Here is a 22499-nt window from a genome sequence, read left to right on the forward strand (position 1 = left end):
TCTTGTTTGAATTAGTTTTGTTTGTGCAGAAACTTTTTAATTTGATGTAATCAAAATTTTCTATTTTGTGATCAATTATGGTCCAAGACCATAATTTCAATCCATCATTCCTGACTTCAAACACACGTTATAGCCCAGATAGAGAACATTGCTGGAATTAGTAGAATACCAAACTAAGGTAAGGACACATCTGCAAGAGTCTCCATTGCCAAGAGGGCTTAATTGGTTCGCTGATGAGTCATCTAAGGTAATAAACGGGAAGGGAAAGAATGGATTTGTAATTATTGATGGGTATATGACCTCTGTTGTGAGATCTGGAGGGTTACCAACCACCTGGTCAACACAGACCTGTGTGAACTATGTGCATTCAATTAGGCCTTGGGACTATTAAATGAAAAAGTTGGAAATATTTATATGGAATCCAAATATGTATGGAGAATGGTTCATATATTTGGAAAAATTTGATAAGAGAGCATTGAGCATTGAGAAGAGAACTAGCACATCAGACACTAATCTGAGAGGTATTGGAGAGCATATTAAAATCCTGGAATATAGCCATAATACATGTGATAGGGCACCAGGATGGTAATGCTTTTGAAGCCCAAGGCAACTAATTAGCAGATAAAGAGGCACAAGAGGTTTCGGGAGGAATGAAAATCCAGGTATGTTTGCACTGATTCCAGTACTTCCCCCAGTTTCTTCTATCTTCACAGAGGAAGAAACTGAAAAAGCTCTGTCCCTTGGACTGGTTGAATGGACAGATGGGTACTGGCTCCTACCAGATGGCAGAGAGATGTTGCTAAAGCAGGCATGAGATAAGCCCTATAACACTTATACAAAGGGAGTCACTGGGATATTAAGAACCTGTGAGATGCCATACTATATAACTTCTGGGTTATATATGTTGGCCCATCAAATGATGTCTGATCTGTAAACAAGACTGCTCAGGGCCATGTACCTCAAGGTGGCTGATCGCCTGGTCTAAGACCTTTTCAGAGCATACAGATGGGCTTTGCTAAACTTATCCCTGTAGGACGTCTAAAATATCTGCTGGTTATAGTGAAGGTGGTTGGTAACCCTCCAGATCTCACAACAGAGGTCATATACCCATCAATAATTACAAATCCATTCTTTCCCTTCCCGTTTATTACCTTAGATGACTCATCAGCGAACCAATTAAGCCCTCTTGGCAATGGAGACTCTTGCAGATGTGTCCTTACCTTAGTTTGGTATTCTACTAATTCCAGCAATGTTCTCTATAGAGGCCTTCTCCATGTCAAAAACAACCACCTCATTCTGGAGAACAATCTGGAATTATCAAAAAAGTTATCAAACTGTGCATACCCTTTGACCCAGCAGTACTACTCCTGGGCTTATATGCCAAGGAAATACTAAAGAAGGGAAAGGGACCTGTATGTGCCAAAATGTTTGTGGCAGTCCTTTTTGTAGTGGCTAGAAACTGGAAAATGAATGGATGCTCATCAATTGGAGAATGATTGGGTAAATTATGGTTTATGAATGTTATGGAATATTATTGTTCTGTAAGAAATGACCAGCAGGAGGAATACAGAGAGGCTTGGAGAAACTTACATGAACTGCTGCTGAGTGAACGAGCAGAACTAGGAGATCATTATACATTTCAACAATGATATTGTATGAGGATGTATTCTGATGGAAGTGGATATCTTCAACATAGAGAAGAGCTAATCCAATTCCAATTGATCAATGATGGACAGAATCAGCTATATCCAGAAAAGGAACACTGGGAAATGAGTGTAAACTGTGAACATTTTTTGTTTTTCTCCCCAGGTTATTTTTACCTTCTGAATCCAATTCTTCCTTTGCAACAACAACAACAACAACAACAACAAATTTGGTTCTGCACATATATATTGTACCTAGGATATACTATAACATATTTAATATGTATAAGAATGCCTGCCATCTAGGGGAGGGGGTGGAGGGAAGGAGGGGAAAATTCGAAATAGAAGGGAGTACAAGGGATAATGTTGTAAAAAAATTACCTATGCATATGTACTGTCAAAAAATGTTATAATTATAAAATTAATTAAAAAAAATAATAAATAAAATCAACCACCTCAACAGTGATCAAGACTTTATTATATTCCTAGATATGGAACAGTGGAGAGAATAGCTTTATTCTATACCTTGGTTATCCCAACAGATATTCTAGAGCCCCCACACCAGTGAAAAAACATACTGTCTTAGTGGAGGAGTGATGAGATGAGACAGGATGGTTAAAATATGGAGTCTGTTTATTCCAATCCCCTTTATATCTAACAGGCACGTGCTAAGTATATACTGTGTGGGACTACATAAATAATTTGCTATTGTATGAGTGTATGTAGTTTGCCACCTGGTAGCTCTCTTTGCCACCTGATATCACTCTGCTTTAATCAAAACACAGATTGTCACCACCTTCTAATTTCTCAGGAAATCCAAGAGTCTTTAGGGGAGATGGGAAGCCAAATCAGACATTGTTAGCAGGTTCCCTCTGGGCTGAGGGGTTTTATACTTCACCCAGAGTTCCCCCACTATCTGTGGTCCTCTGCAGGAGATAACCTATGATACTACATAAGTTAGCCTGGAACAACAATACCAAAAAAACAAACAAACAAACAAAAACTAAATTAAGATGGAAGTGGGAAAATGAGAAAAAAAGAACAAAAGATGTTCAAAGATTTTTGGAGCATTGATAATAAGACTGATGATTGGACAACTGGTAAATGGACAAGACAAACAAAACACTTATAATATAATAATGGAAAGAGGAACTGCAGTTATGATGGGGTAATTCCACCTTGTGGGAAGAGGACCAATAGACCCCTGATGACTTACCCGACAGCTTATGGGGAAAGGTTATTCCACAAAGATGCTCCAGCTTTAAAGGGTCATTCTTGGATATGTGGGCTTAACAGCCTATATGCCTCTCCTGATAAATTGGACAGGAAGTTGTTATATTGGTCTGATTAGATCCAAGTTTTTTTTTTCTTCCAGATTCTGCAAAGAGTCATCTGAATGTTCAATTGTATGATAACTTGGAAAGGGAAAAACAAAGTATGGACACCTCCATTATACCAACTGGGGATGCAAATGGCCGAGAAGATACCTGGTAATCTGAAAGAATTATCCAAATTTATGTTCTGGCAACCTGGGCCCAAGACAGGAGCTAGGACTAAAGAATGCCTATTTACATATTGAATAGGATAATTAGATTCCAAGAGGTTGTGGAGCTTAAAACTAACCAAACAGCCAGAACACTCGATGTTTTAGTTGACCAAGCCACCCAGACTAGAGAAACAATTTTACAACCCAGATTAGTGTTGAACTACTTATTAGCCAAGGAGGGAAGGGTAAGCAGGAAACTGAATCTAACTAGCTATTTATTGTTTCAAAATTGATGATAATGAACACAGTGAAAGAGATTACTAAGGATATTAGGAAACTGGTGCATGTTCCAGTACAAACTTGTAATTTTCCCTTTAATACCCCCTGGTGGCCCTGGTTTAATGGGAGTTGATGGAAACAGATTCTCTGGTTCACCTTGGTGATCTTGAGTGGAATCATTTTACTACCCATCTGCTTACTCTGCTTAATTCAGTTAATAATCCGAGTAGCTCAAAATAGCATTAACAAGATAGTGACCATAACTTCCAACCAAACAAGGATGTTAATCTTGAAAGGACAAGGGTAGATTCCCCTCAACAATATGGGACAAGAGGATTCCAAAAGTCAGATAGACCAGCAGTGTGAATTACTCTTATGAAGATATGAAGAAATCTCATCAAAATAAAAAGGAGGAATGGAAAATTTTATATTTCTTCAAAAGGAAAATTACAAACTATCCAAGCTTTGGGATCAGGTTCCTATTTTCCCCTGGGTTTAGCTTGGTGGCTATCTCAGGCAGAAGGGCCATGCAGAGGCAGCAGAATCAAATTGTTAAGAAAAGTGAGCTTCCTTCCTGGGTTGGATAGTGTTGACTTAGAACTCATAAGGCTTGGCCTTATGCTCTCAATAACAACATACAAGATGTAGAGTTTTCCCAGACTAGGCAGAGCTAATGCCAGGATGTGGTAGTCAATTTGGTTTTCAGGGTGTTGAAAGCCTTAGCTTCCTTAGGTCTCCATTCTAGGAGTGAGCTGAGCTTCTGAGTAGTCATAGAGGTACTTAGCAATAATACTAAAGTGGGGGATCCAGATTTGACAAAATCCAGCCCTGCCCATGAAAACATGCAGTTTTTTCTTTTTCTTTTTCTTTTTTTTTTAAATTAACTGAGATGGGAAAAGATAGAATTGCCTGTTTACTTTCTGGGGTTAGAGAGTATGAGGTTGAGGTTAGTTCATGGGCAGAATACTTTACAGATTGGCAGTTGATTTGGGTCTTAGCCAAAGAAATTCCATAACCTCAGTTACCTAGGAAGTTTATGGTCTGTAAAACGGCTTGAGTCAGAATATCATCCATATTCTAGATTAGACTGGGTAAGCTCCAGATGTCACAAATCTTTTTTTAAGGCCTGAATGAATAGGTGGGGGGCTATCTGAAACTTTTATGGATTCAGTTCCTTTGGGAGTGTCCACTGAAAAGCAAAAATAAACAGACTATTCATGGAGTGATACACAAAAAAGCAACCTTGAAAAGTCAAAGAATATCCCCTGGAACTAGCTAAGTTAGTACAAGGTGTTGGATACTATGGAATGAATGAGGATAACAGCTTAATGAATGAATGAGGATAACAGTTCTCAGGTCCCATACCAAATGATTTTCTCTGATATTCATTTTCTCTTTGAGGGAAGTAGCATCCAAGTTTGTATATTTCATAAGAGCTTCAAGTAGTCAAGAGGGCAGTGTTCTCAGATCCATGAGTAATCTAAAATCTTTCCAAGTTAACTCTTTTTTGATAATGGTTTTTCATGCCTTCAGTAAGGCAGGTGACCTTCATTTTTCCAATAAGAGCCAGAATCAGACACTGGGAAAACTATTTCAGGTAGTTTTAATCATATGGGCCCGAGTTTTTGAGCTAGGTCCCCAAATCTGTTTTTTCTTTTATTGTACAATGAGAGGAAATAACATTAAAGTCCCCTCATGTTGGGCCAAATTGTAAGGCTATGAGCTTAAAATCTTTTATTTAGTGAGGTGTTCTGTAACAGCTGGCTTTATCAGATAATAACTTAGGTGCTGTGCTGTCTGGATAAAAGTCTATTTTGTGTCTGTGAGTGGATATATGTTGCCATTCTGTTGCAGATGAATATCTTGTGATTATTTGCCTCACTGGACCCACTGGACTGGTTCTTCAGTCAAGGATGTGTTGATTTTGCATCTTCCATGGAGAAAGAGATGTGAACTTTGGTAATTTTCCCTTGACCATTTGCCATCTCCCTCAATGGGCAAAGTTTCAAGGGAGCAGCTTTGAATTTAGGGGGGTCAGGGTAGGATAAGAAAGGCAATATGGTTTCTTGAGCTAAGGATTGGGGGAACTGGAGGCATAAGGGCAGTGACTATGGGTTAGGGGTGAAGGGAGTGGTTTTCTAGGAGGGATTATTGCCTGCAAGGAGAGAGATAGGAACCTCTGGGGAGCCAGAAGCAGAGAGAAGGATTATCTAAAAAGTCTGGTTCTTTTCCCTCCTTTTCTTGGTTTGAATTTTGCCCCCCCCAAAATTCTGTATTGCTAATGCAGAGTGGAGGTTTTTTCCCCCTAAAGCAATTGGAGTTAAGTGACTTGCCCAGAGTCACATAGCTAGAAATTGTTAAGTATCTAAGGTCAGATTTGAACTCAGGTGTTCTGGATTTCAGGGCTGGTGCTCCTGCACCATCCCAGCTGCAGAGTTTAAGAGTTAAGAGAGTTTAGCCATAGTCCATTTTCTTTTACAATGGCAAAAGAGATCAAGCTGCAGAATGGTGGAAGTGACCCAAAACAGGCCTTGGTCATCCTCTAGGTGATGTTGATATTGTAATGTTGCAGAAGAATGTAAGAGGCTTTTTTCCAGTTCTGCAGGCTATGATGTTGGAAGGCCAGGATAATTAGACTCCCTTGAGCCACTTATTTCCATACATAGTATTCCATGGGGAGGGAGGAGACACAATGTTCTCAAATGAAGCATCCCTTCTAGAGAAAACTTGTTGAATGCTGTTCCAGAAAACTTTCCCCCAGCATCTTTGGTTAGCTGTCACGAATGCTGGCAGTAAGGGCATGGCAGAGGTGGGGAGGGTCAAAGAGTTTTTCCCCTTAAAAGCCACCAAATGTTGAGGCTTATATCCTCTAAGAAAGAACTGCCTTATTCTGCTGGGCTACTGCCTCCCTTAAGGATTTAGAGACATTTTAAGTATGTGAAGCTTTAATAAAGATTTACAGGACAGCAACTATTATGTTGAAGACTATAGGTCTTGGAATGCTATGTTTCCTGAGGTTATGACTAAGGTATATTAAGTAACTTAAGAAAATTAAGTATAATACTAAATTTAAAAAAAAAGGGAGAGGGAACATTCAATGAACCGAAAGACTTTCAGATATTCATGACAAAATAGCCAAACTTAAGGAAAAATTAACATGGGCATATAGGAGAAACATATATAATGTAAACATTAAGAACCAATTTATAAGGAATCTAAGAAGATCAAATTTATTCTTTATACAAGAAAATATCAGCTCTTTTATGACTTTTTTGAGTATTTTTATTTTGAAAGAAAGGCTTGGGCTGAGCCAAGTAAAATGGTATGATTCTAAAAATACATAAAACTAGGAAGAGATTAAAAAGAAAGTTATTTCATACAAATGAGGCAAAAAAAGGATAAGAAAATTTTTAAAAAATCTAGTGGGGGGAGGGCAAGTAGTACTGAAATCTTACTCTCATCAGGAATAGATGGGAGGGAACAGTCATATAGAAGATTGTAAAAGCTTGTAAAAATTTAAAGGAGGGCAACAACGGAGGGGTGGGTAGGTTAAAGAATAGAGAAGTAGAAAATCCTTTAGCTGAATGGGTTAATACACACATAATGGTGGGATATGCAGTTTTTTACTTTAGTATGCCAGGCATGACACTGGACATAAAAAAATAAGTGACTAAAAAACTCAAATCAGTTCTTTAAAGAGAAACAGAAAAATGCTATCCATTTCCAGAGGAAGGAACTATGCAGACTTTTCACCTTCCCCCCCCCCTTTTCATGATTTTCTCCTGCTCCAGGCAGCTAAGGGGCAGGAAGGCAAGTTGCACTGGCAGTTTCCTTTATAAATCTTTACGATTTTATTGACATAAAGAATTCTAGTTTGGACCAACAGGTTCAAGGTTAATTCAGCTGTCAGGACTCAAATAACCAAATAATAACAATAAACCAAATGACAGGAAACTAAAACCTATCTAGGTTTTATTTTTATTTTAATTGGCAATTGATGGTGAACTCTTTCCTAATTTGCCAGTAGCATTCAATTTAAAAAATCAAGATGGATTGCCTGTGGCAATTTGAATGAATACCAAGTAATGCACATACACACACACACACAGAGCCCACACCCATGCCTACTGACAGACTAAAAAAATATTCAGGGGCAAACCTTTATCTCCTGCATTTTTTGTTCTGTGGCTCCTCAGAGGAAGGCTTCCTTACTAGAAGGGGTTGAAGTCCCTTTTCCTAATGATAATCCATTTGCTTTTCTTTGCATCATGTTCAGCAGGGTGCCTAATACATTTTTTCCTCATATTTTTAACCTTATGTTATGTTATGGTGACATATAGTCTTAAGTGTGCACATTAACTCCATCAACAACTCCATCTCTTTTTAAAAATTCTGGGTACCAAAAGCTACTTCTAAAAGATTTGAGACTTGCCTCGTTTTATTTTATATTCTTTTAGAAATCAGACAACTATTTGTTAAAATAATACATAATATCTAATTCAGCTCTTGTGTTAATATGAGAAATTGGAACATTTAAGTAACTTCTCCAAAGGTCACATAAGCTAAGAAATGACGAATGAGATTAACTAATGACTAATGAGATTAATAACTAATGAGATTCCTATTCTGTTCTCAGATGCAAATCTAAGTTTTCCTACCACAGTATTATAAGGAAAGACTAGAGATAAAAAAGAGCCCAGAACACGCAAATACATTTTAATTTTCTTTATCATTAAAAAAAAAAAAGAACCTAAGTCCTTTTTATTTACTCTTTTGACTTTGTGCTTGTGCCTTCAACACCTTCACAACAATTTTCTGCTCTTCAATGAGGAAAGCACGCTTGATCCTAGATGGAAAAACATTTAATGCAAAAATATTTCTGAAATTAAATCTTACTTCATAAACCTACCAATTAAAGCAAATAAACATTTTCTTAAAGCACCAAGCATAAACCAGGCATTATGCAAAGTGATAGAACAAAGGACAGGGAAAATCCCCTAATTTTTTTAATAGCATTTTTGAATTAAACCAGAAACTCAGTGAACTCAAGGCTAACATTTTCCCCAACTGTTAAAAAATATTGATAATTTGTCAGTAATTGATTTCTTTTGAAATCTTATGCCATATATTGAGGTTTCCTAGGTTTCACCAGACTGTCCAAGGAATCCACAACCCAAAAAAGATTAAGAACCCCTACCCTAAAGGGGAATAGTCACTTCATCACCAAAACCGTGCCAGGTACTTATCACAAGTTAAGACAATGCTTTTAAAAGCTATTTCATATGCATGCCTCTGAAGTGCCTAGATGATCACACCACTGTCTACCATATAAAGGAAGAGAAGATTCTTATCCCACGCTTCAAAAAATAAATAAATAATATAAATATAAAATAATTAGGGGTATATAAAGACCTAAAAGTTCAATTTCAATGTTATTTGTAAATACTCTAAGGTAGCACTGTTTTGTTTTTAATTTTAAATTTCAAATATGAATGACTTTTTGTATCACTAAGGTTTCCAATGAGTAATTGGTAAAATGAAATCATTTTAAATCCACAGAAACTTAGTTTAAGAACAGATGTGCATGAAGCTGGTGAAGGTGTTGCTTCTCTAACAGCCCAGTTTATGGCCACCTGGAATATGTTTGCTCTGCAAAAAACCAAAAACTTGAGCTGGGTTACGTTGCCAACCACAGGCCCTTACATAACTAAACACTGCAACATTTCCCATGTGATTCCATCCAGGGTACAAGTACTATTTTGAGTAAAGGAATTAATTAGGTCTAAATCCTAAATTTGACTAAAATTAAGTCCAGTCACTAATCCTCAATACACCTTAAAATGTTATTTGTGTTTGGATTTTGTTCTTGGAGTTAAAGACCCTGCCATTTCCTTCTCTAGGGCCTCCCCATTTTACAGATGGGGAACTAAGGCACATATGTGCCTGAGGTCAGATTTGAATTCTTCCTGAATCCAGGCCCATGGAAGGCCACTTAGCTGTCCTGGGACTCAGGTTTACTCCTTTAAATTGAAGTAGTTACTAGGATTCAGACTTCTCTAAGCCAGGAAAACCATGAACTCAAAGAAAAGAGACAAGGATTTTCATGTGACTGCCAGAAGAAACAGAAGCTTGTTGAGTCAGGAATTTAAATATTAGGCATTAAGCAGAACTTGAACACAGATCCCAAGACCCTATCTCCACCAAATTATGACAGAAACAAATAAATAGGTTTTATGAAGACAAAGAATAAAGAAAACTAGGAAATAGCACCTGAACTGCTAAGGTGACATAAAACTAGAAAAGTGGGTTAAAGCCAGACTGAAATGCCAAACTGTGAAATTTGTAGTTTATTAAGGAGGGAAAAAGACAAGGTTCTAAAGCAGGGGAATAACAGGATCAAATTCTGTGCTTCCAGAAGATTTGTGCAGCTGTGTGATAACTTAGAGGCAGAAAAACTAAAATAAAAAGGCTCCTTCCTTGGTTCCCATCCCTCTCTCCATTCCCATATTACATTTAAAGCAGTTGGTGATGAAGGTCAGTTTAGGGATGCAAAGTTTGATTTTGGCAGTCACTGCATGGAAAGCTGATAAGGTAATCATGGGGATACAAAAGTAAGAAGGCTCAAAAAAAAAAAAAGGCCTTTGGGACAAACACCCCTATTTGGGAAGAGGGCACAGATAGCAATGTTAAAGACTTACAAGCAGTTAACAGTGTCAAAAGTTGGAGAGATCAAGAGGAAGATTTTTAAGCCTGTCGGATTGAGCACTTAGCTGTTTGGGCTTCAATACAAACACCCACAAAACCAAGTATTTAAATGAGATGCTTTCTACAATATAAACAAACTTAGTCTTTTGATTAACCTAGCTACTATTATTGAGCAATACCAAAATAAGATTTCTTGCTTATCACCCCAATTCAAAGCTTCTTAAAAAAGGTGACTGGCTTATCCTAAAATCCAGGAAAAACACAAATTAACATTTAACACCCATTTAAAAATCAGTTTTGAGTACTATTAACATTTGCTATAGCTACCAATTATCCCTTCAAGTTGCCGTTACCCCTAAAAATGGCTTTAAAAGTTTTATTTACCTGTCACGCACACATTTAGCACACATGGAGCCACCATAAGCTCTGCTGACATGCTTTTTTGTCTTTGAAAGCCTCATAAGGACTTTAGGTCTCACCGCACGAACCTGCATAAGAAAAAGGTTTTACATTAAAACATGGTTTTAAAATTTTTTAGATGTTTACATTATGATGATCACGTCACTACCTAACTCAGTGCTGGCCTCACAATGTTCTCTTCCACTAAGAATTTCTTTTCCACTGTTTTATAACCCTTGGATGCCAAATGCCATGGAGAAATTCAATTTCAAATAAGAATTAATCTCCCCTTCAGTCCCAATATCTATTATGTGACAGGTACTGTGCTAGATGGGGGGCATGGAAAGGCAAGAAATAGTTCTCTACCCCATCTGGGAAGCGTCCTCAAAGTTACTAACACCAACTTGACAAGATGATTACAGAAAGAATAAATATAGAACTTACACCTCTAAGTCTTCCTGGGCACACACCACAGGCCGATTTTGGTGCTTTTCCGACTTTCTTGGTATAAAGGTAAACAATTCTGTTACCTGGGGTTCGTGACCTGTGCCAAAAAGAGATAAGAATTAATGAAGAAATTCAAAATAATACTTATAAATAAATTTTAAAAAACCTGAACACTTACAGCCGAGTTTTGTTGGAAGCTGTATTGTAGGACAACCTCCGGCGGTATGTCAAACGCTGAACCATTTTTAATTTCTTTAAAAAAAAAAAAAAAAATTATTAAACATTAGTTTTCATCATTGGAAAATTTTGAATTCAAAATTTTCATCCTCTCCTACCCAATGAGAGGAAGAAGGTATCAAATGATATACCCTTAAATCATGCAAAACACTTCTATTTTTAATATTTTACTTTTTATAAGCCTGGGCATCACTTTACAACTTTTATCACTACATGACACTGTCCAGCAAAATGTCCCTTTAACAAGTGTCTTGTAAATGTATGTGAATGTATGTCTTGTAAATAAAAAGGTATAATAAAGATATTATACTCAAAAAAAAAAAGTGATAAAGTCACACTAAAATGATTATATTCAGGAGCTATATCAGGTCTTCCAAGATCACACTGAGAAGGGACTCAGGTGATCCAACATTTGGCAGATTAGAAATTTAATTTAGCCATTTGCCTAAAGCCACACAAACTAAACCCCAGAGCTGGAATTCAAACTGAAGTCCTAAAACCTAAATCCAGCACTTTCTACTGGAGAAACCAAAAACCTGAAATTATTTTCCTGTTTTTCTTCACTTAATGTGAATTAGAGAAGCACATCCCTTGGAACTAAACTTCCAAAAGTAGAAAAGAGTTTGATCAGAGAGGGGCCTAGAAAAGCCAACATCCCTTCCCAGACTTGAATCGATTTATGATTTTAAACTAAAACTTGAATAGGCTCATCCAAATCATTACTGCAAACTGGAATCAGGAAAAGTGGCTTGTAGTAGTTTTGATTCCTAGTGAGCTCCTTAATTAACTCCATCTATTTTACTTTACGTTATTTTTTAACGATAAACTTACAAAAGGCAGTGAGAACGGCCAGTTTTGAGGCCCTGCCTGCGTGACCAAGTAAATTGCCTTAATTCGGGAATTTCGATGGGCCTCATCTTCATTTACTAATTGAGAAAAACGGGACTACACGACTCGCCTTTTCACACACTCAAACTATGATACAATCTGATATTGTTAGATACAAAATTTGCTTTGTGTAAAATGCCTCAAAGACATAAAAATGGGGGGGAAAAAAAGGAAAATAACGCGGCTGTTTTTTCTTAGTGTTCGTCAATTTAACCTACCAATTTCTTTCTTGTCAACAGTTTTCCAATCCAACAAAACTGTCGTCAAAAAAAGCCCAGTTTAGAAAATTTTGTTTTTAACATTAACACAAGCGACACCGCCCCCCTTTCCCCAGTTCCCATCCCACCACGAGTGACGTGACCCTGAAACGAGTTCTCTAGTCCACGACTCTGAGAGTCCAAGGGTTGGGAGGCCCCCAAAAGGCCCAGCTAACAGCGATCTCTCCCCCACGCTCCGAGATCGGAGCGGGCGTCCTAGGCCCTAGCAGAGGCATTGCAAGCTGCACCCTTCCACAGGGAGCTCCGGACGCCGAGGGACGTCAGGGCTCGGAAGACCAAAGGAGAAAGCCATCTGCTCGGAGCGCCGCTCTTAGAGTTCATCGGCGTCTCGAGCACGGAGGAATTCATTCCAAACGACCCCGGCCCCCGCCAAGGGCCGGATGCCGGCGGATTGTAAAAAAGTCCAAAAGACAGTGAACAGAAGCTACCATACCTGCTGGGTCAGCCACCGGAAAGGGGAAAAGAAAGTGTGTCCGAGTTCAGAGTTCAAATAGTGACTTCACAGGATCTTCCTTCAACCCCCAAAAGGAAGTTCGTAACAAGGGGGCGGAGCTACTGTGGGCGCAGCCATGTTGTACGGCATCTGATCACTTCCCTAAGGCTACTACGACAAGCCCGGGTTCAACCAGGTTCCATACAGTATTGTATGGAATGCAAGCGTATTGCCAGCCAGTTAACAAAGATCTAATTTACCGGGTGCCACAGGGCTCACTGGCCCTGATGAATGTGTGTGTGTGTGTGTGTGTGTGTGTGTGTGTGTGTGTGTGTGTGTGTGTGTGCATGATATGAATGTCACAGCATTTCAGACAGTAACAAATGAAACACAAAAAAGTAAATATCAGAATTAAAAGAAAATATGGATTTTTTTTTTCCTCGTTCATCTGTCCTAACATTTTTTATTAAGCACATCCTAGAACCAAAAAGTTAACCTGGCTGTAAATATAAATGTCTAATTTAATTTTCTATTTTTCATAGAGAATTATTCATCATAGTGAGAAATTAACTGACTTAAAATCCTCTAACCTTTTTTTTTTTCCCCTGAGGCTGGGGTTAAGTGACTTGCCCAGGGTCACACAGCTAGGGAGTGTTAAGTGTCTGAGACCAGATTTGAACTTGGGTCCTTCCTGAATTCAGGCCTGGTGCTCTATCCACTACGTCACCTAGCTGCCCCCAAACAGAAAATTCCAGTCTTTATGTATAGATTTATAGAAGGGAGAGAGAGAGAGAACCAGACTTCAAGTCAGGAAGATTCCTCCTGAGTTCAAATCTGGATTCAAACACTTACTGTGTGATCCTGGGAAAATGACTTAACCTGGTTTGTCTCAGTTTCCTCATAGGTAAGGAGAAGGAAATGTTAAACTATTCCAGTATGTCTGCCAAGAAAACCCCCAATGAAGTCATGAAGAATCGGACACAAATGAGCAGCACAGTCTTTGAATACTTTAGAATTGCTAGGCTTGGAGCAACAATTTTACCTTTGAGACAATTGTAGTCTAAACCTTAATGCTTTGTGTGAGCATGGCACGTGGAAACTAGCAATGCCAGGCACCCATTCTACTTGCAGGGACAGATATTTTCAACTCCACAAAAAGACATTACAGATTTTTCTAACTGTGATGATTACAATAATGCCTTAGCCTCTGTAAAATAGTGCCTCTTTCCCCTGGAGCCTGAAGCATGCCAAGGGCTTATTATCTCATTTGATTCACAAACTCTTTCCACACCAGCATTCATCAAGCTCTCTAGGGTTGGATAGTTTGTGTCTAATCTACTTGAATTACCAAAACAACATAAACTGAAATCTGCAAGATTCATCCCCGTGCTTTCTGGTTATGGTTACATATAGCACAGGAAGAATGAGCTTTGTAACCCAAAATTAAATTCTCTCTCCGGGATAGGGTATAGGGGGTTAGTGCAGCAATTTCATTATTATGTAGCTATTCTCTGCTTGTAGAAGCTGCCACCTTTTCTGCAACCTATGGGCTTAGAATAAGGCAGCTGGGTGGCACAGTAGATAGAGCCTTGGACTTCGAATCAGGAAGAATCATTTTCATGGGTTCCAATTTGGCCTCAGATACCTCTTAGTTGTGTGTACCTGTTTGCCTCAATATCCTCATCTATAAAGTGAGCTAGAGAAGGAAATAGCAAAGCACTGCAGAATCTTTGCCAACAAAACTCCAAAGAGTCAGACATGACTAAACAAATAGTTTTAGAGACTTGCTTAAAATGTTGAGCGGTCAGGGTCCCATAGACATTGTGTTCTACAGGTAGGATTTGAATCCAGGTTTTCCGGGTTCTCTATCCCACTTAGACTTTTTAAAAAATCTACTAAAGGACATGCATTCACTTTGCAATTCAAGTCTTAAAATATTACTCTCATCATACTTATTTGGTCTATCTACTTTCCTACTGACCTAGCCTTTGACTCCTATCTTTATTTATAGCCAAGTAAGAATTTCTCATCTTTCCCCAGCTTTAAAATAAGAGATCCATGGCTTTGATTTAAAGCTTGATAAAGGTTTTTTGGCACCTAGGAGCCAACAGATGAACTTTTCACTCATCCTCTGGCAAAATTAATCCATATACTTTGTCTTTCTTTAATTTGTGGTCCCCTCTATATTCATCTTTGATGAATTACTATAAACTTGAATTTCATTATATAATATACCCTGATTGCAAAATTAACACACTAATCTAAATGTGGAATTCATTACATTTTGTGTTCTCCTTTAAATACTGATTTTTAAATCATACATATAGTAATGATTATCTAACTGTCCACATTTAGATAATTCATTACATTTTGTGTTCTCCTTTAAATACTGATTTTTAAATCATACATATAGTAATGATTATCTAAATGCCCACATTTAGATAATTCATTACATTTTGTGTTCTCCTTTAAATACTGATTTTTAAATCATACATATAGTAATGATTTTTAAAGTGTCAAAAGTTGCCTCAACCGTGTGTATAGATTTTCCATGTGCTTTTATCTTGGTAAAAACTGTTGACTATTTATTGACTATGTTTACCTATCCAGAGGTGTATTCTTTCCTTTTATTCTTTTTGCTGCCTTTCTTGAAAATCCCTTCATCAAAACAATTCTTCTTGTCAATTAAATTTCCTACCTCCTCCACCTTGACTGCTGATACTAATTTCCTTTTGGCTGCTATCCACCACATCCTGATTCTTTTTTTTTTTTTTTTTTTTTTTTAATATTTGCATCACTGAGTTCACCTTGCTTTTCTATTTTAAACAGAACAACTTATGCTTTTGCTAAATTGAGAGTAAGCCAGAAATACATTTATCATTGTGATCATCTGGCAAGGGATCAATGAGAAAATAAACTGAAAAAAGCCCAAAACCAAAAATCCAAAAACCTGAGACATGTAAATACTCCCTACTCTTTAATTGGTCTTCAGGAAAATAAATAAGCAACAGAAAACACTTTCAATGATTGGTTTCAATGACCCATCCATAAAAGCCACACTGACTTTTGATAAAAGGATTCCATTATTAATAAAATCTATGACTCAATATCCATATGTTTTAAAATATTGAGCAATTTTAGTGGTCTTAAAAATGCTAACAACAATTGAGAAACAAAGCTAAAATATCTGACATTGTTTCTGAAAGTTGGAGGCTATGAACATTCTTTCCAGTATCTCTAATCATGACCTCAGACTGCTGCTGCAAGGTAAAATAGTCCAGTCTTCACTTGAGATGAGTTCAACAAAGCAGCCAGCCTCTCTGGGAACTTCATTTGCCACAATTAGTAGACCCTTTTGGGACCTACTCTGCTTCTTGCAGCTGGCAAGACTGACTACTTGCCCCCTTATTATTTATTTCAACCCAGCTAGAGTATGTATCACTGAAACATCTCTTTCTTGAGGATGCTGTGGATGGAATAAACACAAGCATTGTCATTTTGGTTTGTCTGTCTCTCAGTTCTCCCTTTCAAAACTTCTCAAATCTCTCAAACACTGCCTCACATGCAAGATACCCAGGACTCATATGAGCTGCTGGTGTGGTCTTATTAATACAACTGGTTTTTCCACACATTCTTTATCTCAGCTATAATAGAGGACATTTACATGTCTATTTAAGCTTCTGTCAAAAGGCTTCTGGTTGCTGTTTGTCCTTTGTTCTCAAAGAGAGACATGGTATCAGGAAGGAACGACTAGAGATGGCCCTGCATGCAGTGGGAGACCTAAACCTTTTAAAGCTAAGGTCTTTAACATGTCTCACTTTGAGGCAATGCCCAATCAGTAATTAAGACTCCGTATAAAATGAGGCAGAGAATGGCCTCTTTTACCTATTGAAAAAAAATCAATCTGGGAGAGGAAGATCCTCAGAAAACATTACTATATGCAAAGTCCAGGCTAGCTCCCCAAAGGACTCAGAATCAGCCAGAGTCAGGATAAGCAAAAGTCCTCGCCCCACATTGGGCACCAAAATGTAATGTTCTGTAGTCTCTAAATTGAGAATCATTTTCTGGGGGCAGATCTCTTGGGGAGCTTCTGGAGCCAGCCTTAGTTTTACTTTCAGTTCAATAATCCCAAAATGCAGCCAGGAGTTAAAGTCCAGATGCTATATTGTATCCTTCAAAGTCTTGAATCTTTTCCTGTCAGAATGTCTCCAGCCAGCTTCAGTCTCCAGCTCCCTCTGAATCCAAAGCCTCCAGCAGCACGAAGGTGGACATGGGAATGCATCAGACTCTGCTTCCAAGAATGTGGGATTGTGGGTTTCCCAGAAGTCAATCCTAGATGTGAATCTCCCGGAAGTCCATGAGCAGGCTTTTCCTTTAGACTTGTGAATCTGCCAGACTTGTGAATCCACTGAATCCTGGCTCTCTGAATCTCCTCCAGTTTCCCTGAAGTTCTCCTAGAGACTCCTAGAGAGTGGGCTTTTATATCTTTTATATCCTAGAGAGTGGGCTTTTTATATCTCCTAGAGACTCCTAGAGAGTGGGCTTTTATATCTTCCCAGAGAATGAGCTTGTGGGTACTCCCTGGGCTTATGGGAGCTCCTTAAAGGTATGCTCTCTTAAAGGTGTGAAGTCTGATGTGTGGACCAATGAGTGAGCTCCTTTAAAAGGTGTGAACTCAGTGTATAAGTAACTTGTAAGTTATAAGTACCTAACAACTATATACATTTACTCTATGGCAAACAGGACCCAATGACCAAGTGGGACTTAGCCTGAGACCTATTCTCGTCAATGTGAGTTTTCAAAGATCAAAATTAATATTCCTTTGGGCAGCATACCCATAGATAAAGGGTGTTATTTACCCTGTGTGGACAGAGGGAAGGGAAGGGAAAAAAGAAAGAAAAGGAAAAGGAAAGGAAAGAAAGGAGCTGTGTTGTCTGGCCAGTTCCAGTTCAATACCCAATGGGACAGCTTCTACTACTACTCACAGAGGTTGTTCCCTGTCCTTTGTTCTCTAGAAACACCGTGATGTCAGGAGATAATACCATGACATGCAAGTGAATTGAATTTAAGTGAAGGAGGGCTGTGCAAGGTCACCTGCATTACTTTCTCCTCTGGAGCCATCTGGATCCATTGCTAAGATCTATATCAGGATGATTGGAATTGGCCCTAGATGCGGTGAAGCATCTTGGACTTTTTAAGCTAAGGTCTTTAGCAAGTCCATTTAACTGAGGCATTACCCAATTAGTGATTGAGACAAGGGAAGAAATGAATACATGCAAGATTAATACAGAGTAGTGATGATGGTGGTGATGATGATAGTGAGGATTTATATAGTACTTTAAGTTTTGCAAAAACATTTTACATGTATTATCTCATTTGATCTCCTCTCTATCTCATATGAGTATAGATAGGTAATCTCAGAAAGGAAGGTATTCACAGCTGGGAGAAACTGGAGAGGCCTGCTGCTGAAGCTTTTGGTAGTTTGCCTTGCACAAAATACTTTTATCTCCATCAAATGCCTCATTGCTTCAGCTATTATTATGCAGAACTTTAAAGTTTGCAAAACACTATAAAACAGTATTATAAGCATACATTTTTATATTATAAATACATTAATATTTATATTATATACACATATATTACACATGCACACATATGGAGTAAGGAGACCCTCAGGACATAAATGCCTTTGGAAGAGGTTGCAAAAGTGTAAATGAGCAGGTACAAATAGCTGACAAATGAACTTGTCTTTATGTTTTCAGAGTGAATTTATGTTCTTTGTGATATATACTCATAGAAGTAGAATTTTTTAAATGATGAGAACACTACCTGTCCTTGTCTTGTCATTGGTTTGGAAAATTAAGTAACATATGATCATTTTAAAATGTAGACATAACACAAAAATCTCCTAAGCAATGAGAAGTCTTCCTGGAAAAGGTTTTAGTGTCAATTTGGAATAATTTAGTGATAAGGTAAACTCAATTGATCAGATCCAGGCAGAGGCATCCCATAAAATATGGTATAGGAGAAAGGAGTAAAAGGGATAAGAAGAACTATTCTCTTGTGGGATCCCTAAAGACTGGTTCCTTCACAGTCTAGAGAAGAACATGAATCTTGAAATGGATCTGAAAAAATTTAAATAATCAGATTAGAAAGTCTAAGTACTAGGACTATCTAGACCCACTCTGGATAGTTTTCCTTTATATGCTCTTCTAGTTCATGTTAATTAGATGCATTACTATAATGAATGTACATATTTATAAAGTAATGTTATGCCACAGTATCTTTAAATTGTTCTACCTCAGTTTCCCTGAGTTAGTATGCAACTTCCCCTTTTTTTCCTGTCCATTAGGGCTGTTTGCAAAACACTATAAAACAGTATTATGAGCATACATTTTTATATTATAAATACATTAATATTTATATTATATACACATATATTACACATGCACACATATGGAGTAAGGAGACCCTCAGGACATAAATGCCTTTGGAAGAAGTTACAAAAGTGTAAGTGAGCAGGTACAAATAGCTGACAAATGAACTTGTCTTTATGTTTTCAGAGTGAATTTATGTTCTTTGTGATATATACTCATAGAAGTAGAATTTTTTAAATGATGAGAACACTACCTGTCCTTGTCTTGTCATTGGTTTGGAAAATTAAGTAACATATGATCATTTTAAAATGTAGACATAACACAAAAATCTCCTAAGCAATGAGAAGTCTTCCTGGAAAAGGTAGGGCTCTAAACATTCCAAAAGATAAGACTATCTCAGATACCTAATTGACATCTTTATTTCTTGTTTGTTCAGTTATCCTGACTCTGGCCAGACACTTTCTTACCTCCCAGTTAGTAAGAATTTATAGTTTTCACCCACATCCTGCTAGAACCGAATTTTTGAACCATCCCTCAAAACTCCAGCTCTTTGCCTCCTGCCTTTGTTTCTCTTCTTACTAGAGTCCTATTAAAAAACCTTGGAGTCTCACATTCACCACTGGATACTTTAAGATGAGAGTCCTGTCCAGTCAATCAATTAAGCTCTCCAATAAATAAATATCAAAACTCTCTAATCTCTATCTTGCCTCAGTTTCTCCAGCATTACAGTAAAAAGGTTTACAAATAAACCCCAGAAAAATGTCTTCTTATAAACCAGATGGGGTAATAATAAAAGAAAACAGAAATAGAGAAATGCCAGACTAGGGCATGCAATTATAATGCTGATAGCAGAAGAGGGAAATAGTAATGGGAGATTCAATGGAGTAGACCTCTGTAATTAGTGAGTCGAAGCAGACTCAGGAACCAATGGAAGATCAGTAAAGTAGTAACTGCAGTTCTGATTTAATGAGCAAAATTTAAAAAGTTTTTAAAGTTCACAATTCTACAGACAAAGGCAAGAAGGAACCTTTGGAACTGACTTCAAGGAAAAGCTGAAGATGGACAAAAGTTGGCAAAATATTTATAAAAGGCTGGCATCTCAGAAAGATAACTTATCTGGGGGGGGGGATATGCCTTCCACAGGAGGGGCTAAGACTCCAAAGGGATCACAGATCAAAAGGAAATATAGTTTCTTAAAGAGAACACAACTTAACAGTTTTCCTCCCTCTTCAGAGACCCCCTGGAGCGGTTGATCAAATGACTGTGTTTTATTACTAAGAAAATAAGTGGATATGTAAAGATCTTAACTTCCTATAGAAAGTTGTCTCTAAGTTTCAGAAAATATATGGCAAACAGTTCAATTTTCAGTATAATGCTCAGGCCAGGCTGGTGAGAGCTTCTGATTTGAATAAATTTTAGGATGCTTTGAGGGGATTTTTACAACTTAAGAGTATCAGAACCTTTTACCTCTAATAATTAATCTTTTTTTTTTTTTTTTGATTACTGTAAAGTTTCTACAAATGCTTTCCTCATAGTATCCTCGTAGTGCTGATATTATTATTCCCATTGAGAAATGGAGCACTAAGATAAAAGAAAAGAAAGTTCTCACAACTGAAAAGTGTTAGAGCCAGAATTTGAACTCAGGTTGACTAATTCCAAATTGAACATTCTTTGAACACTACCACAGTTTTGAGGGGTTTTCTTTTTTTCCAAAATTCATATCACAAATGTAGATTAAGATGAACTTGGGAAAAAGGTAGATTTCATGGGAACATTTTCTTATGAGTTTATCACATTTAAAATATGATTGATTTCCTTCTTAAGGTTTAGGTAGTTTTGGAGGTAAGTGGGGAGGGATCCAAACTTGTGATTTCATCAATGTGGGGAACTTCTAGTGTGGGACTTCTCATCTGAATGCATATTGGCAACTCATTTGTGATTTGGCTTCTTTGAGAATTGCCTGTGGAAACTAAGGTGTTAAATACATTATTTGCACTGAATTACAATAACTAAGGTTAGTCCAAGTTGGTTATACAATCAGTCAACAAGCATTTATTAAATACTTAACAAGTGTCAGGTACTGAGTTGTATGCAAATGAAAGATAGAGGAAGGAAAGTGGTGAGTGAAGGGAAGGAGGTTTGGAGACAAGAGAGGCAGGGAGGGAGGGAGACAAAGAGAAACAGAGAGATGGAGAGAGAAAATTAGTGTTCTCAAGCAGCTTACATTTGAACAGGATATTGAAGAATGGTGTCAGTCACATAAATAGATGAAAGTCAAGTCATTAAGTGTTCTAGATATTCTGCCAAGTGCTGTCGAGCACTAAAAAAGTTAAGAACAAGTTCTCTACCCTCAGGAAGCTCCCAATCTAAAGGGAAGACAATATGCAAATAACAATGAGCATACAGAGGGAAGGCACTATTTGAAGCAAGACTTGAAGGAAGCTAGAAAAGCCAACTGGTGAGGATGAGGAAGGAGAGGCACGACAAGGTCTAAGAAGTCACAAGGCTCCATTGCAAAAGAAGCCTTGCAGTAGGAAATTGTCACATCCTTTCAAATAGATCAAAGATCATAGACTTCAAGCTAGAAATAACCTTAGAGACAATTGTCAAATCACCATGTTTTACAGATAAAGAGACAGATGTTAACTGTCAGATATAGATGTTAACTGACTTGTTCAACATCACACAGTTACTAAGTGATGAGACAGGGTTTGAACTCATGTCTTCCTGTTATGGGCTAGAACTCTGAACTTGAAACAAAGGATTCTTACAAGGTGCTAAGTCAGTGGAGTTGATAGAGACAATGGTTCTTTAACATGATGCTTAATAATTCTCCAGTTCAGTACATGTACTTAGTATTTAATATAGTTCCACAAGATTCACACCTATGATAAGAGAGCATATAAGCTCAGCCAGAATCAGAACTGGAGACAGAGACTGTGGTAGCGGTCCTCCTGCCTCCCCCTCAGAAACCAAGACATTCAGGAGGACCTCATGAAGCTGGCAGAGGCAGAGAACACAAAGGACTGGCGGCAGGAGCTCAAGCTCTCAGAAGCAAGGAGAGAGACAGGCCTGTAAGAAAGCTAACTGGGAGCCAGGAAAGAAACAAGAGTTTGAAAGAAACAATAAAGGATTTGGACTTTAAAACCTGCCTGTACTTGTGGTGATTACTGAACTGAACGAAGGCTGCTCCAAGAGACCCTAAGAAAACTACCAGAGAACATTACATTTTCCTGACTGCATATCCAGCACTTTTGCCTTGACCTTTTCTCTACTGTTGATATATGATTCCATAAGTCATAGACTAAAAGAGATGTTTTCATTACA

At 37.8% G+C, this 22499-nt stretch overlaps 1 protein-coding gene across 1 annotated transcript; it reads right to left on the reverse strand.

The window, feature by feature from the left end:
* Positions 1–8118: 8118 nt before the first annotated feature.
* On the reverse strand, positions 8119–12866 carry LOC141547718 (large ribosomal subunit protein eL34). The gene is made up of 5 exons (XM_074276200.1): positions 12796–12866; positions 11138–11211; positions 10957–11056; positions 10498–10601; positions 8119–8254 (listed from the first exon to the last, which is right to left on the reverse strand). Exons 2-5 carry the CDS (start codon positions 11200–11202, stop codon positions 8170–8172), a joined length of 354 nt encoding a protein of 117 aa, XP_074132301.1. The 5' UTR covers positions 11203–11211; positions 12796–12866; the 3' UTR covers positions 8119–8169.
* Positions 12867–22499: the final 9633 nt, after the last annotated feature.

Source organism: Sminthopsis crassicaudata, chromosome 6 (assembly GCF_048593235.1).
Source record: "Sminthopsis crassicaudata isolate SCR6 chromosome 6, ASM4859323v1, whole genome shotgun sequence".
Lineage (NCBI taxonomy): Eukaryota > Metazoa > Chordata > Mammalia > Dasyuromorphia > Dasyuridae > Sminthopsis > Sminthopsis crassicaudata.